General features: G+C 40.5%; 1 protein-coding gene across 1 annotated transcript in view; it reads right to left on the bottom strand.

Moving 5' to 3' along the window:
- COMMD1 (copper metabolism domain containing 1) overlaps positions 1–21,366 on the bottom strand; it is a 148,927-nt gene extending 127,561 nt beyond the window's left edge. The window contains exon 1 of the mRNA XM_082672583.1: positions 21,180–21,366. Coding sequence (XP_082528709.1) covers positions 21,180–21,356 — 177 coding nt within the window. The 5' untranslated portion in view covers positions 21,357–21,366. The remainder of the gene's footprint in view (positions 1–21,179) is intronic.
- Between the last annotated feature and the right edge of the window lie 483 nt (positions 21,367–21,849).

The following is a 21,849-nucleotide window of genomic DNA, read 5'->3' as shown; positions in this document are numbered from 1 at the left end:
GATAAAAACTCTTCAGAAAGTGGGCATAGAGTGAACCTACCTCAACATAATAAAGGCCATATATGACAAACCCATGGGAAACATCATTCTCAATGGTGAAAAACTGAACGCATTTCCTCTGAGATAAGGAACAAGACAAGGATATCCACTCTCGCCACTCTTATTCAACATAGTTTTGGAAGTCCTAGCCATGGCAGTCAGAGAAGAAAAAGAAATAAAAGGAATACAAATTGGAAAAGAGGAAGTAAAACTGTCACTGCAGATGACATGATACTACACATAAAGAATCCTAAAGATGCCACCAGAAAACTACTAGAGCTAATCATTGAATTTGGTAAAGTTGCAGGATACAAAATAAAGGCACAGAAATCTCTTGCATTTGTATACACTAACAACGAAAGATCAGAAAGAGAAGTTAAGGAAACAATCCCATTCAGCATTGCAACAAAAAGAATACAATACGTAGGAATAAACCTACCTAAGGAGGTAAAAGACCTGTACTCCAAAAACTGTAAGACACTGATGAAAGAAATCAAAGGTGACACAAACAGATGGAGAGATATACCACATTCTTGGATTGGAAGAATCAATATGGTGAAAATGACTATACTACCCAAAGCAATCTACAGATTCAATGCTATCCCTATCAAATTACCAGTGGCATTTTTTACAGAATTAGAAAAAAAAAATCTTAAAATTTGTATGGAGACACAAAAGACCCCAAATAGGGGCTTCCCTGGTGGCGCAGTGGTTGGGAGTCCGCCTGCCAATGCAGGCGACATGGGCTCGTGCCCCGATCCAGGAAGATCCCACATGCCGCGGAGCAGCTGGGCCCGTGAGCCATGGCCGCTGAGCCTGCGTGTCTGGAGCCTGTGCTCCGCAATGGGAGAGGCCACAGCAGTAAGAGGCCCGCATATCACAAAAAAAAAAAAAAAAAAGACCCCAAATAGGCAAAGCATTCTCTCTTTTTTTTTTGCCAAAGCATTCTTGAGGGAAAAAAGTGGAGCTGCAGGAATCAGATTCCCTGACCTAATACTATACTACAAAGCTACAGTAATCAAGACAATATGGTACTGGCACAAAAAAAAGAAATATAGATCAATGGAACAGGATAGAAAGCCCAGAGATAAAGCCACACACCTATGGTCAACTAATCTATGACAAAGGAGGCAAGGATATACAATGGAGAAAAGACAGTCTCTTCAATAAGTGGTGCTGGGAAAACTGGACAGCTACATGTAAAAGAATGAAATTAGAACACACCCTAACACCATACACAAAAATAAACTCAAAATGGCTTCGAGACCTAAATGTAAGACCAGACACTATAAAACTCTTAGAGGAAAGCATAGGTAGAACACTCTTTGACATAAACCACAGCAAGATCTTTTTTGATCCACCTCCTAAAGTAATGGAAATAAAAACAAAAATAAACAGATGGGACCTAATGAAACTTAAAAGCTTTTGCAAAGCAAAGGAAACTACAAACAAGACGAAAAGACAGCCCTCGGAATGGGAGAAAATATTTGCAATGAATCAACGGACAAAGGATTAATCTGCAAAATATATAAACAACTCATGCAGCTCAATACTAAAAAAACAAACAACCCAATCCAAAAATGGGCAGAAGACCTAAATAGACATTTCTCCAAAGAAGACATACAGATGGCCAAGAGGCACATGAAAAGCTGCTCAACATCACTAATTATTAGAGAAATGCAAACCAAAACTACAGTGAGGTATCACCTCACACCAGTTAGAATGGACATCATCAGAAAATCTACAAACAACAAATGCTGGAGAGGGTGTGGAGAAAGGAGACCCCTCTTGCACTGCTGGTGGGAATGTAAATTGATATAGCCACTTTGGAGAACAGTATGGAGGTTCCTTAAAAAACTAAAAATAGAATTACCGTACGATCATGGAATCCCACTACTGGGCATATACCCAGAGAAAACCATAATTCAAAAAGACACATGTACCCCAACGTTCATTGCAGCACTATTTACAATAACCAGGTCATGGAAGCAACCTAAAATGCCCATTGACAGACGAATGGATAAAGAAGATGTGGTACGTATATACAATGGAATATTACTCAGCCATAAAAAGGAACAAAATTGAGTCATTTGTTGAGACGTGGATGGACCTAGAGACTGTCATACAGAGTAAAGTAAGTCAGAAAGAGAAAAACAAATATCATAAATTAATGCATATATGTGGAACCTAGAAAAATGGTACAGATGAACCTGTTTGCAGGGCAGAAATAGAGATACAGATGTAGAGAACAAACATATGGACACTAAGTGGGGGAGAATAGCGGGAGTGGTGGTGGTGGTGGGATGAATTGGGAAATTGGGATTGCCATATATACACTAATATGTATAAAATAGATAATTAATAAGAACCTGCTATATAAAAAAATAAATTAAATAAAATTCAAAAAGAACAAGAGAAAAGATAAATACTGCACTAGCTATACTAGGTCATAAGACCATTAAAGAACTATTGGAAAGGCTGTAAAATGCACGATGAGAGATAACAGAGTTATAAAAGTTGAGGAAAAGAATATACAAACATATTTAATTATTTGCAGCTTCAAAGCAGAGCACATCTCAGTTATATAGGTGTTCAAAAGAAATACAACTCAGGGACTTCCCTGGTGGTGCAGTGGTTAAGAATCCGCTTGCCAATGCATCGAACACGGGTTCGAACCCTGGTCTGGGAAGATCCCACATGCCGCAGAGCAACTAAGCCCGTGCGCCACAACTCCTGAGCCTGGGCTCTAGAGCCAGCAGCCACAACTGCTGAGGCCCATGAGCCCAGAGCCTGTGCTCCGCAGCAAGAGAAGCCACCGCAATGAGAAGCCTGCCCACCGCAAAGGAGAATGGCCCCCGCTCGCCGCAGCTAGAGAAAGCCCGCATGCAGCAACAAAGACCCAACACAGCCAAAAATAAAAATAAAATAAATAATTAAACTTATAAAAAGAAAAGTAGTATCTTCTATCCATAATAAGGCAAAAACTAGAAACTTCTCAAATCCCTAACAACAGTAGAATGGATAAGCATATTGTGATATATTCAAACACTGGTGTATTCAGCAGGAGTTGGCAAATTTTTCCTATAAAGGGCAGACAGTAAGTATTTTAGGCTTTGCCAATCATCCCGTCTCTATTGCAATTACTTAATGCTGCCCTTGTAGAGCAAAAGCAACCATACACTTTATTATGGACACTGAAACTTGAATTTCATATAATTTTCGTGTGCCACAAAAAAATTCTTTTTCTTAAACCATTAAAAAAAGTAGAAACTATTCTTAGCTCACTGGCTATACAAAAAGAGGCAGGAGACCAGATTTAGCCTATGGGGCATAGTTTACTGACCCCTCCTCTACAGCAATAAGAATGAATGACTCTACAACTATATGCAATAATGCTGAATCTCATAAACATGTTGAGTGAAAGAAACCAGACACAAGAGTATGTACTATAAGATTCCATTTATATAAAGTTCACAAACAGGCAAAACTAAACTATGGTATTACAAGTTAGGAAAGTGCTTCCCTTGGAGGTGGGTGCCTAGTGACAGGAAGAGGGCATAAGGAGGGCTCCAGAGTGCTAGTAGTATTTGGTTTCTTGATCAGGGTCTGGTTATATGGGTATGTTCAGTTTGTGAAAATTCATTAAGCTGCACACATGTGATTTGTATACCTTTCTTTATGTATGCTATATTCAATTAACAAGTGTCTGAAAATAAAATTTAAGTGTTCTTTCTAGGGAACTAGCTGAAAAGCCAGAAAAGATACAAAGGTCCACTGACTTTAGGGACAGATAATTAAAGAGATCTAAAGAAGAGTACATCTCATGTATGATATATGTATAGGAGTGGAATCCTCAATAGAAAAATTAAGTCACTTTATATCTCTATACCAAGAAATTTATTATATACCAAGCAAATCTGGATGGTAAAAAAATAACATACTAGGAGATTTCGTTCTAAACATGAAATTTATATAAGATTAATATGTTAACATCTATCACCTTGATTTTAAGTAAAATCTAGTGGTTTTCTTAAAAGAAAATCAAAGATACTAATGATATAAGATTCATTATCCCAGGGAAGTGTCTGTCATTGACTTTAATGGATCAAAAAAGATTATTAGAGGTGAAGGGGAGGAAGTACATAAAAAATGAATACATTTTCTGCCACCATTCCTTTATGCACATATTCTTGTTTACTGTCAGGAAATCACAGCCCCTCTTCAGTGTAAGGTTCAGGAAGCAGCAAAATTGTCAGTTTGGTTCATTCATATTTCCAGTGCCAGGCACAGGACCTGGGACATAGCAGGTACTCAATAAATGTTTGTCTGAATAAACAAACATATTTTAAATAAATGATAAATGATTTGTAAATGTTTGATTATTTCTTAATAATCAAATATAATATATGCTATGTAATATATGCTCAGGAAAAACATATCGGAAATTTAAGGATTTCATAAATGGTAGCTTCTTTGTATAGAAATAGGTCTATAGGGACTTCCCCAGTGGTCCAGTGGTAAAGAATTCGCCTTCCAATGCAGGGTAGGCAGGTTCGATCCCTGGTCAGGGAACTAAGATCCCACATGCCCGGGGAAACTAAGCCCGTGAGCCACAACTACTGAACTCGTGTACCTCAACTACAGAGCCCACATGCCCTGGATCCCACATGCCACAATTAGAGAGAATCCCACGCGCTGCAATGAAGAGTCCGTGCGTGGCAACGAAGATCCCAACTAAGTCCCAACTAAGACCCGTCACAGCTGAAAGGAAGGAAGGAAGGAAGGAAGGAAGAAAGGGAGGGAGGGAGGAAGGAGGGAGGGAGGAAGGGAGGGGGCGGGGGGAGGGAGGGGGAGGGGGAGGGAGGGAGGGGGAGGGGGAGGGGAGGGAGGGAGGGAGGAAGGGAGGGAGGGAGGGAGGAAGGGAGGGAGGGAGGGAGGAAGGAAGGAAGGGAGGAAGGAAGAACTCTATAGAAAATTGTGGAAGAAATCAGATGTCATGACAGAGAACAGTATCTTTCAGAGATAATCCCATATTGGCATATAAAAACATTAAATTTAATCATACATACAGCACACATAACACAACCCATACCAAAATTTCTACAATTTAGTATCATATGGCTTTCTTTTTTAAAAAAGGAACTAGTTGAAACATAAATTTTTATTAAAGATGAACCTTAAAGGAAGTTAAAATTTATAAAAATTACATTCTAAGTTAAAACAAAGCCAAAAGAAGTAGGTGTTTTATTATGACCAAAACCCCCTGACTTTTTATATTTCTGTAGTTTATAAGGATTATAAACTAGGATCCATTCTAGCAGAACACATTATTTATGCCTTTCTTAAGGCATTTACCATATAATACAGGATTCTTTAAGACATGGACTACCACATTCACCTTTGTGTACAGAGCAGGGTATAGCACATTAGAGACTCAATAAATACAGTTGTCCCTTGGTGTCCACAGATCACAGATGCTCAAGTCTCTTATATGAAATGGCATAATACAGTTGTCCTTCTGTATCCTCTGATGCAGAAGCCATGAATAAGCAGGACTGACTGTATTTGATAGGTAAATCAAAGATAGAAATTTTCTTTAAAAATATTCCTACCCAGGAACTCCTTCAACCCAAGTCAAGTTTTCAGACCTAGAATAGTTGCTTTGAGATAGGAGAACCAAAAAAAGGTCTTCAATTAATACGCATTTTACTCTAAACGAAGAAAGAAAGGAAAAAAACTTACAGAACACCTCATTACAGGACATTTGAGCCTATTCACATAATCTGCAAATTCTAGCTGGTAATGTGCAGTTGCTGCTTTATCATGTGATGTCCCGTGACACAAAAAATATAACATCAAATAGTTGTTTGCCAATCCTTCAGAGAAGTAGGAGTACATCTCATGAGTTATTATCTTAATTCCCAAAAGTGAGGGAGGGGCAAGATAGGGGTTGGGGATTAATAGGTACAAACTATTATGTATAAAATAAATAAGTTACAGGATATATTGTACAACACAGGGAATATAGCCAATATTTTATAATAACTATAAATAGACTATAACCTTTAAAAATTGTGAATCACTATGTTGTACACCTGTAACTTATATAATACTGTACATCAACTATATCTCAGTTAAAAATATATTATAAAAATAAAATTAAATTTTTAAAAATCATCAATGAAATTAGTAAAATTTACTTACACAAAACCTAAAGAACTATAGCAAAAGGAATCTGTTTACAAAGCTTTAAGTTTTCCAGAAAATGATATTACTAAATTCAGTATATCAAACAAAATATTTAGACTTCTTTTGGATAAGAAATTCTTATTGTTGAGTGGCCAACTTTGTTTTCTGAACTAGAACAATTCAAGAGAAAGAACATTTTAAACATTACGTTGTTTCCAACATATCTTATCAGTGTTACTAGCAAGCCAATATTCTACTGCCATCTAAAGTAGAAAAAGAGAATTACTGCTTATAGTTAAGACAGAAGACAAATGAATCCTGAAAATATGATAGAATAAGTCAAATGTTTTCAGTCTATCCTATTCATGTCTCCTGATCTAAACATTTTAAGATTTAAACATTTTAAGACCAGATATTTTGCATCCATTTTTTATACTCAAGTTAATTTCTTATTACTTAATATTTACTGTCCAAAACGTATACAGGTGAAGTTTGTTCTTAAACTGACTCAAGTATCAAAAAGATACTACTTTACATACTTTTCTTCATTTGTAAAGAAAGGCCAATACCAGATTCTAAAATATCTTACACAGTAAAATTTTTAATCATTATATAATAAATCCGAAAACTCTACTTCAGAGACAAGAAAGCTCAATATTTAAAAGCATTATGGCTTTTTCACAACTGGCTTTTCCACTGCATATATGCCACAAGAGAAATTTCAAAAGAAAAGCTGGTAAAACCATTCTTTGACAACAATAACAAAATCACTAATGGGCAGTGACCTCGAGTCATTTTGTAAACTTGATACCAAATTCACTTTAAGCCTCTGCTTTTACCATATGTACTTTCCACAAAAGTTTGCAGGTTATTGGGGCTTCCCTGGTGGCACACTGGTTAAGAATCCGCCTGCCAATGCAGGGGACACGGGTTCGAGCCCTGGTCCGGGAAAATCCCAGATGCTGTGGTGCAAATAAACCCATGCACCACAACTACTGAGCCTGCGCTCTAGAGCCTACGAGCCACAATTACTGAAGCCTGCACCACAACTACTGAAGCCCACACGGCCTAGAGCCCTCACACTGCAACTACTGAGCCCATGCGCCACAACTACTGAAGCCCACGCACTCTAGGGCCCGTGTGTCGCAACTACTGAGCCAGTGTGCTGCAACTACTGCATGCCTAGATCCTGTGCTCCACAATAAGAGAAGCCACCGCAATGAGATGCCCGCTCACCGCAACGAAGAGTAGCCCACGCTCACTGCCACTAGAGAAAGTCTGTGCGCAGCAGCGAAGACCTAACACAGCCAGAAGAAAAAAATACATATTCAGAAATATAGAGTCAAATTTTTTAAAAGCCAAATGCAGAAAATTATGTATTGTATGCTCCCCCTTGTTTTTGTTTTTGTTTTTTGTTTTTTGCGGTACGTGGGCCTCTCACTGTTGTGGCCTCTCCCGTTGCGGAGCACAGGCTCCGGATGCGCAGGCTCAGTGGCCATGGCTCACGGGCCCAGCCACTCCGCAGCATGTGGGATCCTCCCGGACCGGAGCACGAACCCGTGTCCCCTGCATCGGCAGGCGGACTCTCAACCACTGCCTCACCAGGGAAGCCCCTCCTCCTTGTATTTTAAAAAAGAGAGGAGAGGCTGGTGGTGATGAGGTTGTGGACATTCTACCCCAAATTATGGCACCTTGGCATATTGAATATCTTAAGGTGAAGTAATTTAAGAAAAGGAAGAGGAGGAAAGTCACCCTGACCTCCTCACCAACCTTCTCCCCAAAATAGGTCATAAAACCCTCATGTGAGAGGTGCCCTCACTATACACAGAGGAATGGAACATCCATTCTTATCTCGCAAAACAAAGGAATGCCAAGCAGCAGCCTACAAACAGGCCTTGCTAAATTCCCTCAGTTTACTACAATTACTTCATATTCCTTAACCTATCCTATTTCTCCATGAACTGTCCACTCTTCACCAAACATATCATAAAATACTCAGGTCTGTTTCTTTGGGTTTTCATTTCCTTCTGAAGGCTCCCTTGTCACATAAAACTTATATTAAACAAATTTGGACACTTCTCGGGGCTTCCCTGGTGGTGCAGTGGTTAAGAATCTGCCTGCCAATGCAGGGGATACGGGTTCTAGCCCTGGTCCGGGAAGATTCCACATGCCACGGAGCAATTAAGCCCGTGCGCCACAACTACTCAGCCTGTGCTCTAGAGCCCACAGGCCACAGCTACGGAAGCCCACACACCTAGAGCCCATGCTCTGCAACAAGAGAAGCCACTGCAATGAAAAGCCCGTGCACCGCAATGAAGAGTAGCCCCCGCTCACTGCAACTAGAGAAAGCCCACACGCAGCAACGAAGGCAGCCAAAAATAATAAATTAATTAAATAAATTTATTTTTTAAAAAATTTGTACACTTCTCTCCTGTCAATCTGTCTTTGTCAGTTTAAATTTCAGACCTGGCCAGGAATCCCAAGAGAGTCAAGGAAAAACTTCTTCCTTTCCTACATTGGCTAAATATAGGATATTGTCCATACCAAAACAAAACTCTTGGAAATTAAAAACATGATCTAATGAAAAGTTCAATTAAAAGGCTAGAAAGGGGACTTCCCTGGCGGTCCAGTGGTTAAGACTCCACGCTTCCACTGCGGGGGGTGTGGGTTCAATCCCTGGCAGGGGAACTAAGATCCTATATGATGTGTGGTGCAGCCGAAAAAGAAAAGGCTAGAAGGCAAAGTTGAGAAGTCTACCAAACAGTAGAAGAAAAAACAAATAAATGGAAAATAGAGAAAATAAAAGAAAATTTGAGGATTCAGTCTAGAAGGTCTAACATTTGAAAAATCAGAGTGCTAGAAAGAGAATAGAGAAAAAAAGAGATAAGAAAATAACCAACCTAAATGTCCACTGACAGATGAATAGATAAAGAAAATATGGTACATGAAGAAGATATGATACAACGGAATACTACTCAGCCATAAAAAAAGAACGAAATAATGCCATTTGCATCAACATGGATGCAACTAGAGATTATCATACTAAGTGAAGTAAGTCAGAAAGAGAAAGACAAATACCATATGATATCACTTATATGTAGCATCTAACATGACACAAATGAACCTATCTATGAAGCAGAAACACACTCATAGAGAACAGACTTGTGTTGGCAAGGGGGAGGGGAGGTGGGGGAGGGATGGACTGGGAGTTTGGGGTTAGTAGATGCAAACTATTACATATAGAATGGGTGGATACCAAGGTCCTACTGTATAGCACAGGGAACTATATTCAATGTCCTGGGATAAACCATAATGGAAAAGAATATAAAAGAGAATGTAGGGCTTCCCTGGTGGTGCAGTGGTTAAGAATCCACCTGCCAATGCACAGGACACGGGTTCGAGCCCTCATCCAGGAAGATCCCACATGCTGCAGAGCAACTAAGCCCGTGCGCCACAACTATGAGCCTGCACTCTAGAGCCCATGAGTCGCAACTACTGGGCCCATGTGCCACAACTACTGAAGCCTGCGCACCTAGAGCCCATGCTCTGCAACAAGAGAAGCCACCACAATGAGAAGCACGCACACCGCAATGAAGAGTAGCCCCAGCTCACCACAGCTAGAGAAAGCCCGCGCGCAGCAACGAAGACCCAAAGCAGCTAAAAATAAAATAAATAAATTTATTTAAAAAAAGAATGTATATATATATATATATATACACACACACACATATATGTATGTATAACTGAGTCACTTTGCTGTACAGCAGAAATTAACACAACATTGTAAAACAACTATACTTCAATTAAAGAAAAAAGAAAATAAAGTAGAAATACAACTTTTCCCAGAACTAAAGGGTCATGAGTCTCCAGATTGAAAGGGCACACAGTAGCCCAAAGAATGAAATGAAAATCATACATCAGTGACATTCGAGGAAATAAAGGACAAAGAGAAAATCCTAAAAGCTTCCAGAGAGAGAAAAAGACAAGTCACATTCAGTGAAACAATGCCTTCAAAACTGTGACTCAATTATTCACAACCTAGAAATATCTTCTCAGCCAAATTAGCAATTAAGTGTGAGACTAGAATAAATATATCTTTTATGACTTAAAAAGAAAGAAATTACCTCTCATATATCCTTTCTTAAGGAGCTACTTGAGAACATGCTTCAGGATCTGAGAAGAGGCACAGTAAGTAAGCTGAGCCCCAGTGAGAAGATGGAGCTACTACAGCACACATCTTGGTCTGGTCAAGAGACACTCTGACAGCCAATACAGTCCCAAAGATCAAGGCAAGAAACTGAAAATTAGATCCCAGAGCAGCCATATACTCATCCAGGAAAGACATTATCATGACTTTCATCAGCCATATTCATGAGAAACCTCAACCTTGGGACCAGGGCTACACAACTAGGGGAAGTTAGTTCTGTGCTGTTTCTATCTTTTCTTTTTAGTCCACTATATCTAAAAAGTAAGACTGGGACTTCCCTGGTTTTCCAATGGTTAAGAATCCATCTTGCAATGAAGGGGATGCCAGTTCAATCCCTGGTCGGGGAACTAAGATCCCACATACCGCGGGGCAACTAAGCCCACGTGCCACAACTAAAGAGCCAGAGAGCCGCAACTACAGAGCCCACACACTCTGGACCCCATGTGCCACAACTAGAAAGGAGCCTGCACACCACAACGAAGAGCCCACATGCCGCAACTAAGACCCAATGCAGCCAAAAAATTTTAAAAAGTAGGACTTTTCCCCCCTTTTCTCTTTCTTTGTTCACGCTGTCAAGTGGGCTAGGAGCTACTCTAAACTGCCTATAATTTACTTAAGTTGACACAGAGTACGCTGTGACTGCCTTTTCCAAATACCCCTAACCATTAGCTTAATGCCTATATTCTCCTGGAGCTATCTGATCCACTGGGGCAGGGACTACAGCTGTGATGTTTATTGCACTATCCCAAGCATAGTGCATGGTATATAATTAAGATGCTTAGGGAAGTCAGGTGGTGCCCGGGTTGGGCACCCCCCCCCCCATCTCCCAGAGGCCACTGAATCCCATCAAGTCTAAATTTGTTGAAATTTCTTGTTGGCCAATGACCAACTCTTTCCAAGCTGAGTTTTCTTCACTGTTACACAGGCCTAGGTATCTGTACGCTGTCTTTTATTTTACGTTTTAGGAGTCAGGTGAAGTAAATATAGAATATCTTCAATTAGTACCTCTAACAGAATTTCAATTATTTTTTAATAGTTGCTGCTTAATGAAGATGGATTTACTACTGCCCACCACGGGCCAAGCACTTCGTGAGGTTCTGGAGGATTTGTAAAAAGGACAACCAAGATGTATTGAAAATTTTACTACACTGGAGGAGTAACGTAAACCATTTAGTTGGTGACGTTCCTTTCGTGGACTTGCTTACCGGCTCTAAATTAAATGAACACATTAAACACAATGGTGAAAATACCAATTAAAAAAGTCTACTCTCGGGCTTCCCTGGTGGCGCAGTGGTTGAGAGTCTGCCTGCCGATGCAGGGGACACGGGTTCGTGCCCTGGTCCAGGAAGATCCCACATGCCGCTGAGCGGCTGGGCCTGTGAGCCATGGCCGCTCAGCCTGCGCGTCCGGAGCCTATGCTCCGCAGCGGGAGAGGCCACAACAGTGAGAGGCCCGCGTACCGGAAAAAAAAAAAAAAAAAAGTCTACTCTCCATTAAAAAAATATGTATGCTTAATAAATATTTGTTGGATGAATAAATGTACAAAAATATTAATAATGGTCATGTCAGCAGATGATAGTGTGTGTTTTTACACATTTCAAATTTCTATACTTTCTTTAATAAAGTTAAATAATATTTACAATACAAATTATTAAGAGAAAGCATATAGGTAGCTGAATGTTTGCAAAATTAAAAATTAAATTAAATCCAGCATACGTCACATGACCTATCCCCATTATAAGATATACAAAAACTGTATTACCACAGGTCTTTCCTTTCCAGTCAATCTAATTCTCAAAAAAATTATAAATTTTCATAGCTTCAAGAGAAGAGACAAAACCAGGTATTTAAAATACAAATATTTCAGGCCTTCCGTGGTGACGCAGTGGTTAAGAATCCTCCTGCCAATGCAGGGGACATGGGTTCGATCCTTGGTCCGGGAAGATCCCACATGCCGCGAAGCAACTAAGTCCGTGCACCACAACTACTGAGCCTGCGCTCTAGAGCCCATGAGCCACAACTATTGAGATCGCATGCCACAACCACTGAAGCCCACGTGCCTAGAGCCCGTGCTCCACAACAAGAGAAGCCACTGCAATGAGAAGCCCACGCACCACAATGAAGAGTAGCCCCCACTCGCCACAACTAGAGAAAGCCCGAGCGGAGCAATGAAGACCCAATGCAGCCAAATATAAATAAATAAAATAAATTTTTGTGTGTGTGTGGTATGCGGGCCTCTCACTGTCGTGGCCTCTCCTGTTGCAGAGCACAGGCTCCGGACGCGCAGCCTCAGCGGCCATGGCTCACGGGCCCAGCCGCTCCGCGCCATGTGGGATCCTCCCGGACTGGAGCACGAACCCGTGTCCCCTGCATCGGCAGGCGGACTCTCAACCACTGCGCCACCAGGGAAGCCCTAAAATAAATATTTAAAATAAATAAAATAAATAAAATACAAATATTTCTTAGTCTTTTACTACTTTAAATCTTAATATATGTTACTGATATTATTTTCTCAAATAAATTTAAACCAGTTTTCATATGTTGACAGTAAAAACTCGATTCTCAAGTTTACATTAAATTTTATATTATTTTAAATTATATTAATAAACACAAATTTTACATCCTCTGAATATGAAGAAAAATTCCAAGTTCAAATTATAACCATGTTTTACCAAGAACACACACTGAGTACTACAGAATTATTAAAGCTTTTTTTTTTTTTTTTTTGCGGTACGCGGGTCTCTCACTGCTGTGGCCTCTCCCGTTGCGGAGCACAGGCTCCGGACGCGCAGGCTCAGCGGCCACGGCTCACGGGCCCAGCCGCTCCGCGGCATGTGGGATCTTCCCGGACCGGGGCACGATCCCGCGTCCCCTGCATCGGCAGGCGGACTCTCAACCACTGCGCCACCAGGGAAGCCCAAAGCTTATTTTTTATTTACCACAAACCTCATGAGCATAAAGAACAAACTAGTGAAATTCCTCAAGAGGACATAAGAGCAAATCCCTATTTCCTAAATATTCCTATTTTAGATTTGAGTCAAGTAACCAACTTATAATTTACATAGAATGTTTTTTTGCAAATACCAAACATTATGAATTTAAGAACATTCTGAAACAGGGGTCGGCAAACTTTTTGTGTAAAGGTTCAGACAGTAAATATCTTAGGCTTTGAAGGCCACAAGATCTTTGTCACAACCACTCAACTCTGTTATTATAGTGGTGAAAGCTGTCATAGGCAAGATGAAAATAAATGAGCATGTGGCCATGTTCCAATAAAAATGTATTTATAAAAAACGGATTGCAGGCCAGATTCTCCCAGGGGCCATAGTTCGCTGACCCCTGATTATACCTTCCAGAGTATTATACCTTCCAGCTCTCCCCATACAGAAGTAGTGTCGGTTTTCTCTCTGTGCTTACCTTTTCAATGGCAATCTCCACATTTAAGCACTATCCATTCATTCACATTTTCTACAGATTTTTACTAAGTGCATATCACATGCCAGAAACAGTTTTAGGTGTTAGTGATAAAAAAGGAAAAAATAATAATAAAGTCTTGCCTTCTTAATGCTTACATTATAATAGGGGAGTCAACAAATAAACAAGCTAATAAGTACATAACTTCAGTTAGTGCTAAGTATGAAGATAAGCAAAGCAGGGCAAAAAGAGTGGGGAGGAAGGGTGAGGCTCTTTGTATAGATCAGGGAAGACCTCATAGGAAATCACTTTTAAGTAGAAAATGAATGAAGTAAATGAACAATCCATGTGAATATCTGGGGGAAGAGCACTGCAGGCATATGGACAACTACCTGCAAAGGTCCTAAAGAAATTCAGAAAGCACCTACCAGGTTTAAATAAATACAAGATTAGTATGGCTCGAATAAGACAATGAGATCAGAGAAACAGGTAAGGGGGAGATCACAAGGACTTGAAGGCTATGGTAAAAGGACTGGATCTTATTTGAAGTTTGAGGTGAAGCCATGAATATAGAATGGTTGAAAGCACGAGAGTTAGTAGGTATGATGTATGTTTTAAAAAGATCACTGGTTTATTTGTCAATTACATCTCAATAAAGTTGGGGGAAAAAAGAGGTTCACTGGTAGCTGTGCTGAGAATAGACTAGGAGGCCGAAGTGGAATAGGAAGGCCAATCCATAGGCTGTCACATGTATTTGTAGACTTCTAAAACAGGATCTAGGGACTTCCCTGGTGGTCCAGTGGGTAAGACTCCACGCTCCCAACGCAGGGGGCCCGGGTTCAATCCCTGGTCAGGGAACTAGATCCCACATGCATGCTGCAACTAAGAGTTCACATGTTGCAACTAAAGATCCCGCACACTGCAATGAAGATCCCGCGGGCTGCAACTAAGACCCGGCACAGCCTAAATAAATAAATAATAAATAAATATAAAGAAATAAATAAAATAAGATCTAAACATTTTAAAATTTTAAATTATAGAGAAAATAGTATAAAATAAATAAGCAACAAGGATAGATTATACAGCACAGGGAAATACAGCCATTATTTTGTACTAACTTTAAATGGAGTATAATCTATAAAAATATTGAATTGCTATGCTGTATACCTGAAACATATATTGTAAATCAACTATACTTCAATTAAAGAAAAAAAAGGAGGGCTTCCCTGGTGGCGCACTGGTTAAGAATCCATGGGTTCGATCCCTGGTCTGGGAAGATCCCACATGCTGCGGAGCAACTAAGCCCGTGTGCCACAACTACTGAGCCTGTGCTCTAGAGCCCACAAGCCACAACCACTGAAGCCTGTGCATCTAGAGCCTGTGTTCCACAAGAGAAGCCACCGCAATAAGAAGCCCGCGCACTGCAACGAAGAGTAGCCCCTGCTCACTGCAACTAGAAAAAGCCTGCGTGCCAGCAACAAGGACCCAATGCAGCCAAAAGTAAGATAAATAAAATAAATTTTTTAAAAAAGGAAAAAAAAATTATAGAGGGAAAGAGAAATGGAAAAATTAACATTTGATTGACAGAACTGAATAAAGAATTATATCAACAATAGACCCAAAAAATTCAATAGAATTTTCATCAAAAATTTTTGTTTAGGGACTTCCCTAGTGGTCCAGTAGGTAAGACTCTGCGCTCCCAATACAGGGGCCCGAGTTCGAACCCTGGTCGGGGAACTAGATCCCACATGCATGTTGCAACTAAAGAGCCTGCATGCCACAACTAAGACCCGGCGGAGCCTAAATAAATAAATAAATATTTTTAAAAAATTTTTTTGTTTAACATGAGATTTCAGTGATGAAATATAATATCATCACCAACAGAGGGCAGTAGTGAATACAGAACATAAGTGTACAAACTGTGATCCAGCTTCATAGTTAAAGATCCTTCTCTAGAATTCTAGTAAACTAGAATTAAGGAGCATACCCACGAGGTTAACAGCAGGAGCAAGAAATAGAGAGTATGCAAACACATATCTATGAGAAGTTGAAATTACAAATGTGAGCAAAAAAATAATTAGCTAAAAACGGCAGAGTAGGACTTCCCTGGTGGACCAGTGGGTAAGACTCCCAGCTCCCAATGCAGGGGGCCTGGGTTCGATCCCTGGTTGGGGAATTAGATTCCACATGCATGCCACAACTAAAAAGAGCCCACATGCCACAACTAAAGATCCTTCATGCCACAGCTAAAGATCCCACATGCCGTGATCCCGCAACTAAAGGTCACGCGTGCCCCAACTAAAACCTGGCACAGACTAAATAAATAAATAAATATTTTTTTTTAAAAGGCAGAGTATTTATATAGGATGTCATTTCCCTAACTAAACACACCACTCTCAATTCACTGATTTCACTGCTTCACAGGAGATACCAAAAAATAAAACTAAAGCAAGTGAACAGTTAGCTTCACGTATCTACAAGCAGATGAAGGGTTTGTCCTTTTGTGATCAACAGGCAAAGCTACAGAGGGTCAATATCCCAGCCAAGTAAGGTAGAAAAGCTCCAGTTCAAGTGGAAAACAGGGACCAGTACAAATGTGAGCAATCAGTACACTACACCCAGGCAAGGAACGTGAAGATTAGAGGGAAAGGCTACAGCTCAGGAAGCACCTGAACTTGAAACACGGGCTATGAATAAATGAATGCAGGCAGCTGGCAATAAGGAGATTATTAATGTGTACCCACTGCCCATTCCCTGCCGGGAGTTACACATCCCTCCTTCCCTTTCCTCCTATCCCTGTTGTCCCTTTTCATTTTCACTCTCTTTATAGAACTTGATGTTCTATAGATGATTGAAAGGTATGGCCACCAAATGACAATTGAGGTACTACTCCATTTTTATGCTCAGTTTTTTTCCCTCTGCTTAGACTCCTACATTTTTTTCTTTAGTATTTTTCTCACTGCTTTTATTCTAGCCTGCATGTTGAATTCAAGATTGTTGAGACTCCACAGACAAAAGAAAAAACTGTTTTGACCTGTGCTCTCATCAACATGTAAAAACACATACCCTGCTCACTTCATACTCATTAGTATGACTACTATCAAAACACACACACATACACACACACACACACACACACACACAGAAAATAACTGGGGATGTGAAGAAATTGGAATTCTTGTACACTGTTGGTGGGAATGTAAAATGACACAGCTGCTGTTGAAAACAGAATGGCAGTTCCTCAAAAAATTAAAAACAGAATTACCATATGATCCAGCATTCCCACTTCTGGGTATATACCCAAAAGAATTGAAAGCAGGGTTTCAAAGCAGTATTTGTACACCCATGTTCATAGCAACATTATTCACAATAGCTAAAACAAGGAAGCAACCCAAGTGTCCACTGACAGGTGAATGGATAAGCAAAATGTGGTATATACATACAATGGACTATTATTCAGCCTTAAAAAGTAAGGAATTTCTGACATATACCACAACATGGATGAACCTTAAAGACATTATGCTGAATGAAATAAGACAGTCACCATAAAGACAAATACTGTATGATTCCACCTATATGAGATACTTAGAGTAGTCAAAATCATAGAGACAGAAAGTAGAAGGGTGGGGGAGTGGTTTATAGGGAGTCACTGTTTAATGGTACAGAGTTTCAGTTTTACAAGATGAAAAGTTATAGATACAGATGGTTGTGATGGATGCACAATATTATGAATGTATTTAATACCAATGAACTGCATACTTTAAAATGGTTAAGGTGATAAATTTTATGTTTTATGTACTTTACCAAAATTTTTTTAATTGAAGGGAAAAAAAATACCCTGCTAAAAATGCAGGAGTAAAGGTTAGTAGGAATAAAAAAGTTGGTTCACTTTTTCTTGCCTCCTACACCAATACTCTACATTGGGTATGGCCATGCATTGGTCAAGTTGAGCTATTCACCATTTCTTGAAGCTGCTCCACATTTTCCTGCCCCACCTCAGCTATATTCTTAGCCTAAATGCCCTATGTGGCTGCCCTTCATTTCAGTCTAAAATACTCTACACGTTCTTCAAGCACAACAAAAACGGGGCTTCCCTGGTGGCGCAGTGGTTAAGAATCTGCCTGCAATGCAGGGAACACGGGTTCGAGCCCTGGTCCGGGAAGATCCCACATATCACGGAGCAACTAAGCCCGTGCTCCACAACTACTAAGCCTGTGCTCTAGAGCCCGCGAGCCACAACTACTGAGCCTGCGCACCACAAATACTGAAGCCGACGCGCCTAGAGCCCGTGCTCCGCAACAAGAGAAGCCACCGCAGCGAGAAGCCCGCGCACCACAACGAAGCGTAGCCCCCGCTCGCCGCAACTAGAGAAAGCCTGCATGCAGCAACAAAGACCCAATGCAGCTTTAAATAAATAATTAATTATTTGGGGGAAAAAACCCAACAAAAATGGCATCTCCATCTGCCAGAAGGAACTAATATCTCTTTTCTGTCCACAGTAGTCCACTCAGACCTCTATTTCCAAATGCTACAGCATCCTTGCATCATGTTTATTTGTGTATGTTCTCTTTTATTGCAGCTAGACATTCCATCTCTGCTTTTTGTTTAAAAATCATGTTTGCTTTTTACGTTTCCATAAGAATTAGAGAGATGTTTTATCCCTCAGTGTTGCTTATAAGGTAAACGAAGATTGGAACTAGATGTTATCTTGAGCCCATAGTTTCAGCCTTAAGTCAAACAATCAAAGGCTATTTCCCTTGGTACCTCAGACCAGCAGCTGTGCAGAAGCTGTGCTGCCAGGCACAGGCAAATCTTCTATTCTACTCCCAATACCAAAAGAACCATGCTACTCAAAAACCACTCAGAAAACTTAAGTATTCTAGCCTCGGGCAGAGGACTGAGAATAGTGAGAGCAAGACCTATATATTATTTAGTAATGTATTTTAAAGAAAATAAGAGAGAGTTTCTAGACAATCTTTTCTTGCAGTATACTGCAATTTTTATCGCATAACAAAACAAAAGAATCAAAATACAGGCCACCTAGAGAGAAGTAGCCCCCAATATTTAGAAATCCTAAGACATTGCCTACACAAGTGCTGTTCTTACTTTTTGGCCTGCAGTCCCTTATCCTCATCCCCTGTAGACCTAGCAAACACTTCAGAAACTCAGGTAAGATGTCAAATTCTCTAGGAAACCTTTTCTGACCACTCAAAGGGTAATATTAGATAGATAGAAATACAAGGTATTCACTAGTGATTTATGATATCAACTAAAATTACTTAGAATGTCTAGAATCACATATGAGATATTACTCCTTACATTTCTATGAGACAATCCATTTACCTTCTGTGAAATAATTGCTTTGTTTCTTTTGTCCAGATTCAAATCCTCTAAGCAAAAGCAGTTTTGAAAAGAGAAACATAGGGGACTTCCCTGGTGGTCCAGTGGTTAAGACTTCACCTTCTAATGCAGGGGGTGAGGGTTCAATCCCTGGTTAGGAGCTAAGATCCCACATGCCTCGTGGACAAAAAACCAAAACATAAAACAGAAGCAATATTGTAACAAATTCATAACCATAATTCAAAAAGAGACATGTACTACAATGTTCACTGCAGCACTATTTACCACAGCCAGGACATGGAAGCAACCTAAGTGTCCACTGATGGATGAATGGATAAAGTAGATGTGGCACATGAGTTATTTGTAGTGAGGTGGATGGACCTAGAATCTGTCATACAGAGTGAAGTAAGTCAGAAAGAGAAAAACAAATACTGTATGCTAACACATATATATGGAATCTAAAAAAAAAATGGTTCTGATGAACCTAGGGGCAGGACAGGAATAAAGACGCAGACGTAGAGAATGGACTTGAGTACTAGGGGGTGGGGGGCTGGGGGGAAGGGGAAGCTGGGACAAAGTGAGAGAGTGACATGGACATATATACACTACCAAATGTAAAATAGCCAGTGGGAAGTAGCCGCATAGCACAGGGAGATCAGCTCGGTGCTTTGTGACCAACTAGAGGGGTGGAATAGGGAGGATGAGGGGGAGGTTCAAGACGGAGGGGATATGGGGATATATGTATACATATAGCTGATTCACTTTGTTATATAGCAGGAACTAACACAGCATTGTAAAGCAATTATACTCCAATAAAGATGTAAAAATATACATATATTGTAACAAATTCAATAAAGACTTTAAAAATGGTCCATAACAACAAAATCTTTAAAAAAAATAAATAACTGCCTTTTTAAGGTATCATAAGCAATTCTGAAACACAGTAACTGCAAAAGTATAACAGATGAAATATCAACACTGACTTTAATCAAAGTGTAATGCTTAGGCTAAATGCTTAGACTCCTTGAGCCTGTTTCCTAATCTTTAAAATGGGTGTACACCACGTAAGGTTTTTGCAAGAAACAAATTAAATAAAATATAACATGTCTAACAGAGTTCCTAACACATAGGAGGCCCACAAAAATAATTTTTACAGGTTATCTCTAGAGTACACTTAATTACTAGATTCAGTCCTATCACCAGTGTTGTCCAATATGGTAGCCATTAGCCACAAGTGACTGTTGAGCACTTGGAATGTGACTAGTCCAAACTGACATGTGCTTTAAGTGTAAAATACTCACCAGATTTCAAAGACTTAGTGAAAAAAATAATCTAAAAATCTCATTAATATTTTGTATATTGATTACACGTGAAGAGATAATACTTTGGATATACAAGGTTAAACAAAATGTTAAAATTAATTTCACTTTTTTCTTTTTACTTTTTTAATGTGGCTACTAGAAATTGTAAAAATTGCATGTCTGGCTCTCATTACATTTCTATTGGACAGGCTGAGCTACTCTTTGACTTCAAGCTGGTGAACGTGCTCTCTTAACCATACAGTGGACTGCTTTGGCTGGGGTTCACTCCGGCTAACCCACCCCTTATCCCGGCATACACATGACCACTTTAACATTCTTGAACACTTCCACGGCCTGGGAAAGCTGATAGCTTGATCGCTCTTAATTTTAAAAAGTATGGAGCGCACAGATCCGCCGAGGCAACTCGAAATCGTAACCTACACAAGAGAGAAGTGTCTGGAGACAAAACCCAAGTTTTCTCCGGTGGGTGTCGGTCAGCACTGCTGCGGGGAGCCCTAAGAAAGTGAGAAAAGGGACAGAGCGAGTGCAGGGGATCTGAAGGAGCGTAATGTGGAGCCCCTGGAGCGGAGGTCTGAGGAGGGAAGCCTTTCAGCTTCTGGGGTGACGAGTCGGAGGGCGGCGGGGAAGAGATTCGACTCCGCGGCGGAGGCTGCAGGGAGTAGCGGTACCTTAAGAATCCCCTTCATCTTCGCCATAAAGGGGCGGAACTCCTCAGGTGGCACCTCCGGATAGAGCTGACTCCGCAGCAGCTCCTCCGTGATGCCCGGGTGCCCATGGAAAGCGTCCTGAGCCAGGCCGCTCAACAACCCGCTCAGCGGCTTAGCGCCCTCAAGCTCGCCCGCCATAGTTGGTGGAGGCCCCGCCCCCAACAGCTGAGCGTGGCCCCGCCACGGCAGCCGATATGGGCCTAAACAGCTGGACAAAGGCGCGAGAGGAAAGTAGCGGCAGAGTTCCAGCAGGGGTCGGTGTTGGCCCCTCCCAGCTCTGCAAAACCCAACCCTTAGGTTTGCCACCGCGGAGCTATCAATCCATTAAGTTCCATACCGCTCACTTTGCTTCCGCTTATTTCCTTCATCACTCCAGGGGCTTGTCGAAGAAAAAAATTGCTCAATGGAGATTACTTTAGACGGAGTAGCATCCTATGCGGGTGGCAGTTTAACTTTCGGATGGCTGTATCTCACTGCAAGCTTTGCCAATCCATTAACTGAATAGCATCTATCACTCAAATCTGACCTCTGCCTAATCCTTACCTGTGCACCTTTGTCCACGAAAAATTTAACTATACCCTGGTAATATGTTTTTTTGGGTTGTTAATTGCCTTTTTACATACATGTGTGT

This window comes from Grampus griseus (assembly GCF_964374135.1).
Source record: "Grampus griseus genome assembly, chromosome: 15".
In the NCBI taxonomy this organism is placed as follows: domain Eukaryota; kingdom Metazoa; phylum Chordata; class Mammalia; order Artiodactyla; family Delphinidae; genus Grampus; species Grampus griseus.
This window is presented reverse-complemented; position numbering and strand designations above follow the sequence as displayed.